The sequence below is a fragment of the Egretta garzetta genome, unplaced genomic scaffold (assembly GCF_000687185.1).
Source record: "Egretta garzetta isolate BGI_Z169 unplaced genomic scaffold, ASM68718v1 scaffold333, whole genome shotgun sequence".
NCBI lineage: Eukaryota > Metazoa > Chordata > Aves > Pelecaniformes > Ardeidae > Egretta > Egretta garzetta.
The window spans coordinates 1,125,606-1,139,584 of NW_009259179.1; the positions used below are offsets into that span (position 1 = coordinate 1,125,606).

At 49.9% G+C, this 13,979-nt stretch overlaps 1 protein-coding gene across 1 annotated transcript; it reads right to left on the minus strand.

Moving 5' to 3' along the window:
• Positions 1–12,858: 12,858 nt before the first annotated feature.
• On the minus strand, positions 12,859–13,354 carry SST (somatostatin). The gene is made up of 2 exons (XM_035891245.1): positions 13,298–13,354; positions 12,859–13,071 (listed from the first exon to the last, which is right to left on the minus strand). The coding sequence occupies exons 1-2, from the start codon at positions 13,352–13,354 to the stop codon at positions 12,859–12,861; spliced, it is 270 nt and encodes an 89-aa protein (XP_035747138.1).
• Between the last annotated feature and the right edge of the window lie 625 nt (positions 13,355–13,979).

The following is a 13,979-nucleotide window of genomic DNA, read 5'->3' on the forward strand; positions in this document are numbered from 1 at the left end:
GTGCTTGGATATAAACAGCAGCATTAAGTGTTGTATGGGAGAGGCTGGCCCTAGCCAACCTGTTGGGCATTACTGAGTCATGTCAAGGGAGACCGCAAGGATTTGGCCATGCTTCCTCACTGGTATCAGCCATTCGATCTCTTGCATGTAACTTTGTATTCTCTGCAGCCGTAGCCAAATTGTGGAGGTGGAAGTGGGAAGGGAGGACCAGCAGGTGCAGAGGGGACTGGCTGGACCATCTGGCTTGAAGCACAGTGAGCTGGAGAAAGCCCATCAGAAACCACTGGGGTGGGCAGAGATGGATGTACGAGGTGAGGTGGAAGGGTTGGGTTTGTTTGATCCTGAAGATGAGAAGGACAAGGAGGATCTCACTGCTAGCTTCAGCTACCACCAAGGGAACTGAGAGGCTAGAGATGGATTCTCCTCAGAGGTGCACAGCAACAGGATCACAGGCACAGGCTACAGCCGGGGCAATGCCAACAAGGGTTAGTGAAAAAATATCTTTGTAACAAGCATTACAGCCCCAGGACAGGGCATTGGTGGGGAAATCTCTGTCTTTGGATTAAAACTCAGCAGGACAAGGCCCAGAGCAACTTGATCTAACTTGGAAGTTGGGTCCTTTGTGCAGGGGGTAGGACCAGAGACCTCCAGAGGTCCCACTCGGCCTCAGTTACGCTGCTTCTTTGGTGCTGAAGTTTAAAGAAGAGGAATTAAACCTTGCTAAGTCTGCAGAGGCAAGGAAGCCACAGGTGCTGCAGTCTGCCTCACCGGGGAGTTGTGTCTCAGACTTAAGGTGCAGCTGCTGAATACTTTATTGGTGGTGCTAAAGGTTTGAAAGGGGTTTTGGATCTCTTAGACCAGGCAGCAGCAGTGACTCTGTCCCCTGCAGCTCAGCGAGGAGTGGAAGTCTTCTATGAGATGGTGCATTGATCCCTTGAGGTGTTTTCAGAGATGGTGCAGGAGCGACTGCGGGAGCATGCAATGTGCGAGTGGTCCTCCCTGCCCTGTGCACCCTGAAGAGAGAAAAGCAAGAGAAAAACAAAATGGGAAAATCTGCTCCTCAGCACCTGCCTGGGACCCAGCTGGCCTTGCTGCAGGGAATTTCAAAGCAACACTTCAAAAAGGTTTTGTTTGTTTGTTTTTAAGAATTAATTCAAATGAAATGAAAGTTTTCACATGTTAGGTTTGTTTTTTTAAAAAAGCTCTCAAATAATTAGAGTGCTCAAAGTAAACAGGCTCTTCATGCTTTATTACCTGATGTGTATTATGGCTCCATTAATGCACTGTGGCACTTCTGCCATTTTCCGTATTTCAAAATGTTTTAAAGATGGGACTCAAATCATCAACACTAATTGCCAGCAAAACAAAAATGAACCTTCTAAAAGGGAAATCATTTTATAGCTCTAATTTGATTAAGTAGTAAAGCTCATTGTTTCCATCTTAGGTGGACAGTAAAAACACAAGTAAAGTTAATATTTATTAATCTTAATGTGCAGGCCAGGTAATTACATTGCCCATTGCGGCAGTGAGGACTGTGTGACTCTCACTTGCTGTCTCGCTGGGTGTTTGCACACCCTTCAGGTAAACAGGAAAGAGAGGAGGGTTTGGTGCTAATGAGGGAAATGAAATTCTCTTTCCAAAGGGCTCCTGGTTTTAACCGTGTGCTCAGGACTATGGATACAGGTAGGTAATTGGGTTTGGTGGCAGTGACTAAAAACCAGGAGTGGGTGAGCAGTTCCAGAAGGAGCCACGACTTACACACGCAGAAGTACGTATGTAGGCATGCACATGTGCACACACACACAGTCACACATATGCTCTCCCCATGTGCTGTTCATTTTCCACATGGAAATCTTTCCGCACTTCCAAAATGATCTTTTTCCCCATGTTTTTTTTCTTCTTGTCCCCTTCCTTGCAGCCTTTAAGCAAATCCAGCTGAGACGTGGAGCATCCTAACCCTGTGAGCAGGACCAGCACCACACTGTCACCAGCAGGAGCTGTGGGACAGATGTGTCCAGTGAAGCTGTCTTGAGCTTAGGAACTTTTGGGGCTGTTTCTGCCCCGCTGTGACTCTCCCTGCGCAGAGCGTGCCAAGGGCAATGAGCAAGGGCAGGGGCAGTGCAGAGCCGAGCGTGCTGGCTGGCAGCGAGGAGAGGCTGCAGACCAGAAGAGCTTTTGCAGCCAGAGGAGAATTGCCTCTCCTTGGCTGCTGGTTCAAACCCACCTCTGGACAGAGGTAGCTGGAAGGCTTTGCTTTCAGCAGTTTTACTTGCCATGTTTCTGTAAATCTGCTCGCTTCCATCCCTGCACTGAGCCCTTGTCAGCATCTTGGCTGGCAGTCACTGGGCTCTTCTGTGGGTAAGATGCTTTTGCAGGGCAGTGCAGATACATATGTAGGAGGAAGATCATGACCGTTACCCAGAGCGGATGAGAGCCATCACTTTGCTAAGTCAGAACCATGCCATGTGCAGAGAGCACTGTGTCTGTTTGAATGCCAAGGCTGCCTGGAACCTGCCAAGACAAAGCAAGATTGTCCCCATGGCTCTGCAGACCAGGCTAGCTGGCGGTGAGTAGGTGCTAAAGCTATGACCTCTGGATCAGCACTGACCTGAATTAACACGAGCTACTTCCAAGACCATTTGTGCTGGGCAGGAGCAGATTTAGAAATTTTCTAGCCTCCTCTCAATTGACCCAGTGAAGAAGAAAAGAGCCCCAGAGCATCACAAGTCTACCATTTGATTTCCCCACCAAGCCTGCTCAGCATCTTGCCGGATTGGCCCTCCTGCATCCTGCCTTTTAATTGCTGACTGATTGTAATATAGGATTTTATTTTCCCTATAATGACTCTTGGGGCCCCCAGATGTTCTCCTCAAGTGTGGTTGCGTCAGCACTAGAGGCTGAATGACTGATACCAGCAATTTTTACAGCTTGAAAGAAGAGAAATATGTGAAGGGGATTTAATTTAGCTCCAATATTGTGTCTTCATCTTCAAGACTCTACAAGAAAACGACACCAAAAGGTTATTTTACAACGAGAGGAGGGACAATTAGCCTGAGAGAGAGCGAGATCACCAAGCTGGCTTTCTAATATCAGTTCATTACAGAGAACACGTTTGCACAGCCACTTTGCCGCTGCTGTTAATTTAAACCTGGATGATTAAAAGCTGTAATTGCACCATTTTAAATAAATGTCCGCTATCTGGATTATTATATTTTTAATTAGTGTGGCTCTGTCGAATGTTTTTATCCCTCTGATTGATTTGTTTATACTGTATTTATTTATAATTCACTGATCTCCCTGACCCTGCTATCTCTCGAGCATGCAGTTTGGTCATGATTCCAGCAAATGGAAGAGGACCGAACCAGGAAAGAGCAAAAGGTACCAGGTCAGCTCTCCCCTATGAGCTCTTTGCAGCTTGCCGCTTTCGCCTCCCGACCTGGGTGCTCTTTCACTCTTTGCTCTTCCCCAGGGCTGTGGGGGAGGATGTACAGCCTGGAGGGCTGGCTGTCTTGGAAGCAGGATGGGGGAAAATTGAATTTCCATCCAGCAAACCTCAGGATGTGGTGCTGGCAGGAGCATCCCAGGACCCTGAGGTTTCATTCTGTGTGCTAGGACTCATTCTTTAACCATTGCTTCACAGGAAGGAACCTGCTTCTGTCTCTGGGGGACTCTCTAAAAATGTAAAATTTCCCTGGCAGAAGGCAGCAGGCTGGGTTACATGTGCTGGAAATAGTGATTCCAGGGCACAGGCCTCCGCTGTCCAGATCTGAACGCAAAGCCTTGCTCTCTTTCTTAACACCACCCAAATGTGACTGTTGGGTAAAATCCAGAATAAGCACCTAGACCCATGCTGGGCCATGATACCTCGTTGCATGCTGTTCTCTGCCAGGGGCAAGGAGGTACAAGCAAGAATAACTTGTAGATCATCATACTGATGTTCAGGGCACTCCTGATCGCTGCCTGGGGGCTGTGCTGAGGGGTGCTGAGACCTGAGAACGCCCTGAGAATATTCAAGAGGCTGCTTGCTCCTGTAGGACTCCAGGACACCTCTGCTGATGCACTTACCTCCTATCACATGTGACATCTGCAGGACAGGGATTGTTGCTTGCTCTGACTTTGTGCTGCACCCACTACGGGAGGTTTCTGACTGCTGACAAGGGCCCTGAGGCACCCTGATAATGTGATGCATCACTATGAATAGTCTGCCTGCCTGGAAAATACTGCAAGGCTTCCGAACACTTGACCTTCCCCTGTTTTCTACAGTCTCTGGAACCTTGAAGGAATGGATCAGGCCTTCAACATTACAAAAGAGGAGTCTGCCTGTGTCCCCTGGCTACAACATAGCATGTGGCCCCAGCACATCACTGCTGTCTGCTGGTGAAAGGCTTTTCCTCCAGCAGTGTGCCAGATGCAGCACGGGTCAGGAGGGCAGCCCTTTGCCAGAGAGGCTTTTGTGAGGGGAACGCTATTGCTGGGCAAGTTTCGGTGATGACTGAGCAACAGGGCAGTAGATGGGCAGCCCTCCCCAGTAACTGTGCTGGAATGATGTTTGTGCATCTGTACAGAGCATTCCCAGGACTTGGTGGAGAGGTGCTCGTGGGGCACCGGCTACCAGCAAAAAGGCAGGACAGCATTGAAGGAAACCTTCTGGAAAAGCGGGTCCAGTCACCTGACCTGGATATGAATTTTCTTTTGGAATCATGGCTCAGTAAGGATGTGACTTTACTTTTGGAAGGCCACATAAAGGGCACCCAGTTGTGTTGCATGTAAGCTACACAGCTCCACTCCAGCCTCAAAGCTGATGTCCTTTAGCGCAAAAAAAGAGGACGTCCCAAGGACAGAGCAGGAAGGAATCAAAGAACAGAAACTGTAGATGCTTCAGCCATGTTCTCATTGTGAATCGTCCAGCTGCCCTGCCAGAAAATAAGACAGAAACCAGATATGGATGCACCAGAGCCTGATTTCATGGGTACTGGAGCAGCCCACTGGATGGAGGGGGTGGCCATGATTTGCAGCAGCATTAGAGAGAATTATAGTCTGCAACAAACAAGTCATTTAGGCCATTCTGAAAGGGTAATGACACTTTGAGATCTCTGAGGTTGTCCTGGTTTCAGCTTTCAGGTTTTAATGTATTTTGCTTGTTGGCCTGTAATCAGACTGTGCATTCCTTTTTTCGTATTTTAATTAAAAATATTGATTTGCCGTGTTCACCAAGTGGCTAGCTCGTTCTGCCCAAGTACAAATGCTTTTTGTAATGGGTTGAATTGTCTATTAGTAAATAAGCCTTGCAATTTAGTGAGCATCCTTGAAATGCTTACTGTTATACCTGACACAAAGCTGAGAACTCCTACCTTCAGGAACTTATAGGCAAGAGGGGTGTTAAAGACAAATCAGGGTGGTTTAACATGAAAATAGCAACGTGCTCCTTGAGAAATGTGGGAGGGATGGGCTGGGATGAGGCATAGGCATTCTGCCGTTGTCCATAGCAACTCTGCTCTCTTGAACTCTTCCAGTTTGACAAGTGGAAGTGGGCTTGGAAGTCTATGTCGTATTGATTTTACCTAAGAAAAAACAGAAACTTGTACAAATCACTTTCCCTAATGAATTTCCTATTGCAACCTTTCCTGTCAGTAGGCTCGTTGTGCAACTGGTGGTCATTGTGCAGAAAGTCAGAGATGCTGTTTGAAAGCCCAGATCTCTCCAGGCAGCTCCCAGCTGGGAACCAGGGCACTGTTGGTCTGATACTTTACTAACCATGAATGTTTTGACTGCTAGAAAATCCCATGTCAGAAGGACCCCTATGGAGGTTGTCTGGGCACAGTCAGCACCCTGACCGGTTCCATGCCCTGGTCAGATTTGTGTGCTCTGGGTTCAGTTTTGCCCCTAGACATTGGTCTCACCCACCTTATTTTTTTTAAAGGCTAAAAAGTTGTGCTGTGGCATGGAAATACAAAGACTTTGAGCTCTGGAAACAAGTAAACCCTATAGCGGTTCCTTGCAGTGAACAGGCAACCTGGGAGACCCTCTTCCCTTTGCCTGGGTTGCACATCTCCTGGTCTTAAGACCTAGCTCCTCTTTGGCTTTGGAAAGAGCAGTAATGCGCTCTTCTTTCTATTTGTCTGCACCCCTTGGGGAAGGGATCAGCCTCCGCATGCTGACCCAAGGACCCCAGCCTGAGCTGGTGTGACACCTCCCTAGGTATGCACGTGCTTTTAATGCTCCCCAGCTGAGTACTTGTGCCCCAGTGCACATACATCCACGCCGTACGTTTCAAGGAGATAACCCATCTCCATCAAGCAGCCTTCCTGCTGCATAGTGTTATTGGACTTCATGCCTTCCATGAGGAAGACAAACACCTTCTTAGCTGGGTACACCAGGCACATCCTCCTCAGGTTGGCACGCACCCATTTCAAAACAGTTTGCCTTGGTTTCCCCCTCTTTGGGACCAGGTATGGGAGGAAGCAAAAGGTCTCATTGTCCATCAGCTGGTACTTTTCTTGGATAAGCAAGGTTAGCAGCAGATTGAGGTAACTTAGGCTCTTGACAAGCACACATGTGTTGGTGTCAAGGAAACACAGAATGAGCCATTTCAGGATCAGGTCCAGGCAGATGATAACTCCTTCATTCTCCATCTCTAAGTGCCTGGCCAGGATGGCCAAGCCTTCGATGTGGTACAGGAAGCTGGAGTGGAACATTTACATGTGGAAGCTGCTGGACACAGCCACTCATCTGAGCTTTCAGCTGCTTGACATACCTGTTGCTGGGTGCAGTGAAGTGCCACTACAGCACTTTGCTGTCTTTCTCATCCCTCATTCTCTGCTCTTTCCCCTTGGGGAAAATGATTAAGATAGATCCCAGTTTGCTGACCCCATCTTTGAGGGTGAAATTCATCTGTGCTTTTCCCTTGGCTGCAGCTGTGTCTTTCAGGACTGCTTCTCCTGACTTGCGCTCTTTGCAACCACGCTTCTCCTCTCCACTGGTTTTGGGTACTGGCTCTTCAGGTGACACTTGTGAAGACAAGGGTGCTGCTGCAGGTGGTGGGGTTAGAACAGCAGGGAAAGGAGTCATGGTGGTGACTCTAGGGTGTCTGGAAAGTGATTTAGCAGAAGCAGTGGGCTCACAGACTGTCATTGGCATTCTCTAGTATCGCAAGTCCTTTGCAGCTGCCTTCAGCTCACTGGTGGCTTCGGTCATCTTCTCAAAGCCAAGGCGCGTTATGAAGAAAGGCAGGGCTGCCTGTGAGGCTGACTGCAAGTCCCTGAAGCTGTCCTGCAGGGAAGAGTGGAGGTGCGGCACACACCGAAGCAGGTCCAAGGGAGCTGACTTGAGGGTTGGCAGCAGTTCAGCCAGCCACACATTGCCAACACATTGTGCCAAAGTGCCACCACCACGGGCTACCTGGTCCCCTGAGCCTTTACATGGATGCAGCCCTTTCTCCCTCTGTCCCTGCCATTGCTGCTTAGACTGTGAAGTTTCAGAAGAGCTGAGTGAATAAGGAGTCGTTTTGGATGCTGAACAACAACAAAAAATGCCGGGGGAAGAAGATTTGCGTGGAAGCAATTTCTAACAGGTTGCCGCTAGAACAAACCCCACTGCGTTTAATCCTAGCTAGAACAGTTCACTTGCCTTCATCTTATTTAACTTTCTTCTAACCCATTAAAAATTGGCAACTCGGACATGAGAAATGTCCTTTAGAAATGAAAAGCAGGCCCTCATTTTGGGGGAAAAATCTTTGTCAGTGCAGCAGCACTGCCTGCATCCTCACACGGCTCTGGCCCCCAAAAGTGCAGCTCCGGGGAAGCCCCTCTTTGCAGGACCCTTCTCCCCAGCCTGCCTCTCTGCAGCGGGGCTGTATCCGGAGCTTGGATGCCCCTGGCACAGAGGACACCGGTCCTGAGCTGCTGCTTTTACCCAGACAGACCGCAGACAGGACAATCTGTGCTCTTTGGCTCTCTCTGCTGGCTGCCGGGCACCCCATTCCTGGGCTTGTGCTCAGCAATGTCCCCCCACATCGCACCCTTTGGGGCAGAGGCTGGCATGAGGAGCAGAGGCTGGCATGGGGAGCAGAGCAGCAGGGACAGAAATACTGTGTTTGAGCCTCTGGGAAGAATCACAAACCCTGGCGAGCACAAGAAATAAAATAGGGTAGGAAAGAGGTGAAATTTTACAAAAGAGCCTTGCAAATGTGACAGCCCATTTCCAGGGGGATCCTTTTTTCTTCCTTAAAACTCAGCCCTGAGGAAAAGGAGAGATTTTCCTTGAAGGCAGAACACGGAGCTGTGTAAGGGAGCAAACACTCTACCTCTGGGTACAGCAGCACCGGGCTTATTGCCTGGCTGGGAGGGATTCACCGACTTCTGCTCTGTGCCGGGTGGAATCTCCTAGCAAGGGTTGAGGCATGAGCAAGGCAGGGCCCGGGAGCATCTCTCAGCTCCCCTCCCGGGAATGCTTTGCCAGGGCTGGAGGCGAGGAGCGTTTCCTCCCTCTGCACGGTGTTGCGTGGCAGGCTGCTGGCAGCAAGAGCCAGCCCCACAGAGGGGAGGCAGGCAGAGGCGAGCATCAGGAGGGATGCTCTGGGGTTGTGTGTGAGACCAAGCATCTCTCTCTCTGGTCCAGCAGCCCATCCAGGCGATGAGCAAAGTGTGAATTTCAATGCATCATTTTATGCTTTCTCAGGGAATCTCTCTGAAGGAAATACTGGGCACCTTCATTAGGTTCCTTTTGTTAATTGAATGACCAGGAGGGCTTCTTTGTCAGATGATGTTGGAAATATTAGTTTGTCGCACAAACTGCCATTTGTACCATACATATGAGAAAAACTGAACTTGGTGATTTTTTGTGACCTTGTTCATTTTTTTTGTGTTCTACAAGTTGTTTATGGGATAAGCCTCCTAAGACTGGGATCCAAAAAGTCTTCTGAGGTACTCACAGCATCTAGCCAAACAACTATTCTCGCAAGTGCAATTAGGTGTTGACAAAAAGTAACAAATAATTCCCCAGTAAAACAAAGACAAAGGAGAAGCAGCAGCTCAGTGTAAGTGAGTTTTATTGCATTATTCTGGTGAGAAGCTGTCAAAGAGTCAGAAGGTGTTCAGAGAGCAGAGAGTACAGTCTGTTCCTTTATCATAATAACTTTTATTGCCTAGGTATAGCTTTTCTCACCCTGGTCAATAAACATCCTGCTGCTTTGCTTTTAGAGAATTAGGGCTTGGTTGCAGCAGTGAGTGCTTCTTTCCTAACACCTGGTGATGACCCGTAATGGGGCTGGGGGTTGCTCCGGTGCTCCCAGAGGTGCTGGGAGTTGGGCAGGATGAAAGGGAAGAAGATTCCTGTGGTGAGAGCAGGGACCTGGGAATCCGAGATGCTCCCGGTGGCTGTGGATCAGGGCGATGGTGTAATGATTGCTGGGAGCCACAGAGGCAGAGTGAATGCAAAGGCAGCGCAGAGCATCTTGCAGGCTGCTCTGGGTGAAGGGTAGTTGTGCCCATGGGTCCAGGCTTTTGGTCTTTTCTGTGGAGCCAAAAGGAGTTAGCTGGTGCCAGAGTGGACCCAGACCATGAAATCTGGATCGCACCAGTACTGCCTCTGCACCACAGCTAGAATTGCTTCAAGCTATCTGTCACCAACAGGCCTTATGGGCCAAGGAAGATTTGCCTTTTTTACCAGTTTGGGCTGCACATAAAAAAAATCCTGGCCTGCTTGCTAGAATGAATGACCCTCCCTGGCATCATTAGTCAGAGAGTTTGCTGCTGGGGATGGCTGAGAAGCTCATCACTGGCTTCCCGTCGGGGGAATGTGTGTTTCCAGGCCTTATACAACCTTTTCTGGTTTTCATTAAAGGCAACTCTTCAGACAGCAGTTTCAAGCCCTTTTATGTGGTTCCTCACAGACATTTCCCTGCACTACCTCAGATGAATCACCAGGTTGAAGGTACCTGCTGGAATGGGGCTTGCTCTGGGTCTGCCTGTGACACCGAGTGCAAGAGGGGAGATGCATCAGCCATGTGTAGATCACCAGAGCCCCTAAACTCCCCCAGGCCCATCCTGAGGCTGCTCCTCCATGGACCCTCACCTTTGAGCTGTGGAGAACATCGCTTGAAAACCTCTCTCAACATCTGCTCCCTCCATCGGCAGTTCTGGCCCATGGGAGCTGGCCATACCTATGTGCTCATCCCAGATTCAGCCTTGCCCAGCAAGAGCCTTCCCAGCCCGGGACACTGTTTCGTGGCTGTGTAGTCAGGGATTAAATATAGCCATTTAATCTCTTTACCCCATAATTCCCACCTATCAAAGAGAAGCATTAAAATCTTTCTTTGTCTTTCCAGCCTTTTTAGCTCAGCAGGGCAAGACCGTGTCTTGGACTGTGTTTGTATGGCTCCCCGCATCTGGGATTGCTGGGGCTGCCGCAGTGCAATCACACATGGTGACACTGTATTTAATGCCCTGGGAGCCGTCTCCCCTGACTCCAGAAGCTCCTGAGTTGATGGAAGGAGCAGGTTTGTCTTTCTGCCTCTGAACTGTGGACATTCGGACATGCTTTCACCAATAGATCTTCATTAAACGTCGCAGAAGCTGCCATGACGTGATGCCAGCCTGAAACAGGCTGGTGTAGCATGTGAATCACTCTGTCTTTGATTCCTGCCTGTGCTTGAGGATCATCCGCATCCCTATTTGTGATGCATTTCACTCCAGCAATTGGCAGGATTAAACTCCCTTCAGAAGCACTGGCATAGTGACCAAGAGGAAAAACCTTGGGCGAGTAGGGGTCTATTTATAGCCCATGAAAGATGGACTCAGTGCATATGAACATTCAAGCCCCTGGCACCTCCACCCCCCTTCTGTTCTGTAGCTGCTGTCTTGAGGCTGTCTCAGCACGGAGGAATTAGCTGCTTTTTGAAAGCTAAGTGGAACCTCAGTCGAGACAGGAGCAAGCAGCCAGGGATGGGAAGGTCTCTGCTTTACTGAATCCCCTAAAATCTGCTCCCGTGATGATGCACAGCAGCAGAGGAATCAGATGTGAGCCAGGACCATTGTTCTCTCCTCAGAGAATCTGTCTCCACACTTTCAAACAGGGTCCTATTCTCACCCTGTCTGCTTTTAAGGCTGAGAAATTATCTACATTGCCCATGCTCTTCAAATGTCTTTTTGGAGGCTTCCTCCCCAGCAGTGCTAGCCCTTCCCCTCTCCCAAGGGTGAGCTGCCACAGGAATCCAGTGGGTGACGAAAGGTGTCCTGCAGCACCGGCAGCACCCACGGGTGCCCTGCTCCACGGAGGGGGGGCAGCACCCAGTCCTGCCTCTGGGGTCCCAGGGGCCAATGCCAGGTCCCCTCCCCACAAGCGTCCCCTGCTGCCCTCGCCTGCTGCCAGCCGGCTGTGGAGCAGCCCAGCCAAGCCCTGCGGTGAGTGAGCTGGGGTTCCGCACCGGCACCGCTGTAGTTCCTAATGACAAGGGATTCACTTGCCCCAGCTTGAATCTAACAAACCCCTGCCTGCAGGGAAAGGAGGTGCAGACCAAGAGTAAAGGCAATGGCCCACAAGCCATCAGGAACGATGGCCCATGGAGAGCTGCTCTCAGCACAGGCCAGAGGGGACTGAACATGCCCTCAGCTGGGGAATCCACCTCCACCGGCATCCAGCTCAGCTCTGTGCCCATGAACATCTCTAAGAGCCCCATTTTTGCCTTTTGTTCACATATGATGGCTACAAAAAATTTGTTACCTCTAGTCCTGAATGATGAATTCCTCATCAAAGTGAGACCTGTCCCCCATGCAGGATGCGTGCTCCACGGCTCCAAACTCCCCCACAACTGCAGGTCACAAACCAGCACAGCCAGAAAGGGAAGAGACTCTGCAAAAGCACGAAGGATTTCTCCTCCATTGAGAGAAGCACGTCTTTTTTCCGATGCTATCTCCTACCCTACTGACCCTTTTAATATTTCCTTTAATGGTGATGTAGTGGGTTGAAAAACCGCTGTAAGTGGTTTATTAGATGGAGAGGGGCTGACAGCATGGGGTTAACATCTCAGCTTTACAGGGATGCGAATCCTCCCTCTGCGCAGCAGAACAAAGGAAAACTTTCCGAAGGAATCCCAGGAGCAGTGCTTGCCTGGAGAATGTTGCAAGGAGTAAAATATGGCAGGTAAGAAAACCTTTTAGTGTTTGTGGCTGAGGAGGGAATGAGGTGTGTGTGGGGTAAACTTGTACTGTGAACCACTTTTATGATCCCCGTTGCTTGGAATACACGCCTGTGATTTACAGTGATGTCTGGTGATGGGTGTAAATCCTCTAGGCTGACTGAAGCACCAGCGCTGTAGATTTGACTCAGCCACAATTACAGCCACAATTTAGATTTGCTATCTAAAATACCACTGTGTCTCTAGGTCCCTTAGAAAGACCACAGCAAAAAAAAAAAGAACTTTAAAGAGATACTGTGTGCGTGTGCATATGCCTGCATGTGGATGCTCTTTGCTGTTGCTGCCCTGAGGCGGGCGGCAGAAGACAAGCAGTCTGAGAGAGCTGACTTAGGTTTTCTCATTGACCACCAAGTTTCAGCATCACCGTTTGAAACATAAACTTTATTGCAACAAAGAATTAAAAATAGTACATCTGAAAGTTGCAGAGTGCATGTCATTAAAGATCTAGTCAGAAATCACAACTCAAGCAAATCGTGTACAATTGAAACAGAAAGTTTTATTAAAACAACTGGAAATCAAACTCAATTTTTCCTTGTTTGTTTAATTTCACCATAACCGTGGATTGTGTATTTACAGTCTTCGCCTCTTGTGGTGAAGGTTCTGCTCAGGGCGGGGGGCTAGGAAGAAGGCAGGGATGGATGGGAAGGAGAGGTGGGTTTCAAAAGCTAACAGGATGTGAAAGTTTTCCAGAAGAAGTTCTTGCAGCCCGCTTTGCGTTCCCGGGGTGCCAGAGCAGGGTTTGAGTTAGCCGAGCGCTCCAGCTCCAGTCTCACTTCATCCTGCTCAGCCCCTCGGGACAAGTCCTCAGACTCCAGGGCTTCATTTTCTGTCTGGCTTGGCTCTGAGAGCAGTTCTGCCAAAAAGTACTTGGCCAGTTCCTTGTGGGAGAAGAGAGAGAAGGGGGGAGAGAGAAAGACCACAATTACTCTTTGGCTTTTCGGGGCTCATCACCGCTCTGTCCCTCTAAGACACCTTTGTGCCCAGATGAGAGACATGCTCAACTGCGGAGGAGAAAGGGAGACCCAGCTTTCCCAAGAGCCCAGCCCCACAGCTGCTACGCAGCAGCTGCACCTATGAAATAAAGCAAAGCAGAAGAGCGCTGACATCTACCTGGTATGGGGAAGAGATTGCTTTCCTGGCCATGGCAGGGAATGAGCTCATCTGAGCACCACCTTGCCTTCCCTTCCCTTCCCACTGGTCCAGCATGCTGTGCTGGACTCAGCGAGGATGCTGATAAAGTGGCACCGGAAAGGTCTTTGGGGGAGCTTGCAGGGGAAGCTGAGTTGGGGAACCTTCTAACCAGGGGTTATTTGTCTTCTTGCCCCTCCAAGCCTTGGCTGCCCCCTTGCATGGGTAAAGACATCCTCCTGCTGCACTGAGGCATCTGCCTCAGTTCAGCACCCTGGAGAAGCCCTTGTGAGCTGGAGTGGCTGCTCCTCATCCTCCGCCAGCACCCAGCTGGCTGGGGGAGGTCTCCCCTTTCCACCCCCAGCTGCCCAGCCTGTTGCTGGCTCAGCCCCGGCAGGGAATGGGGGGATCTGCCAGGGAACCAGGATCTGCAGCGAGCAACTGGGGTTCTGAAACCGGGTCACTGGGGAGATCTCTTGAGGAACTGGATGTCTGTACTGAGGGTACTGGGGTGTCTAATGAGGAACTGGAGGGGTCTGCAGCAGGAAAGCCAGGGGTCTGCAGTGGGGATGCCAGGGGTTCTGGCGGGGAAATGGAGGGTCTGCAGCGGGGACCTGGGGGGGGCTGCAGAGGAGAAGCGGGGGTCTGTGGCAGGGAA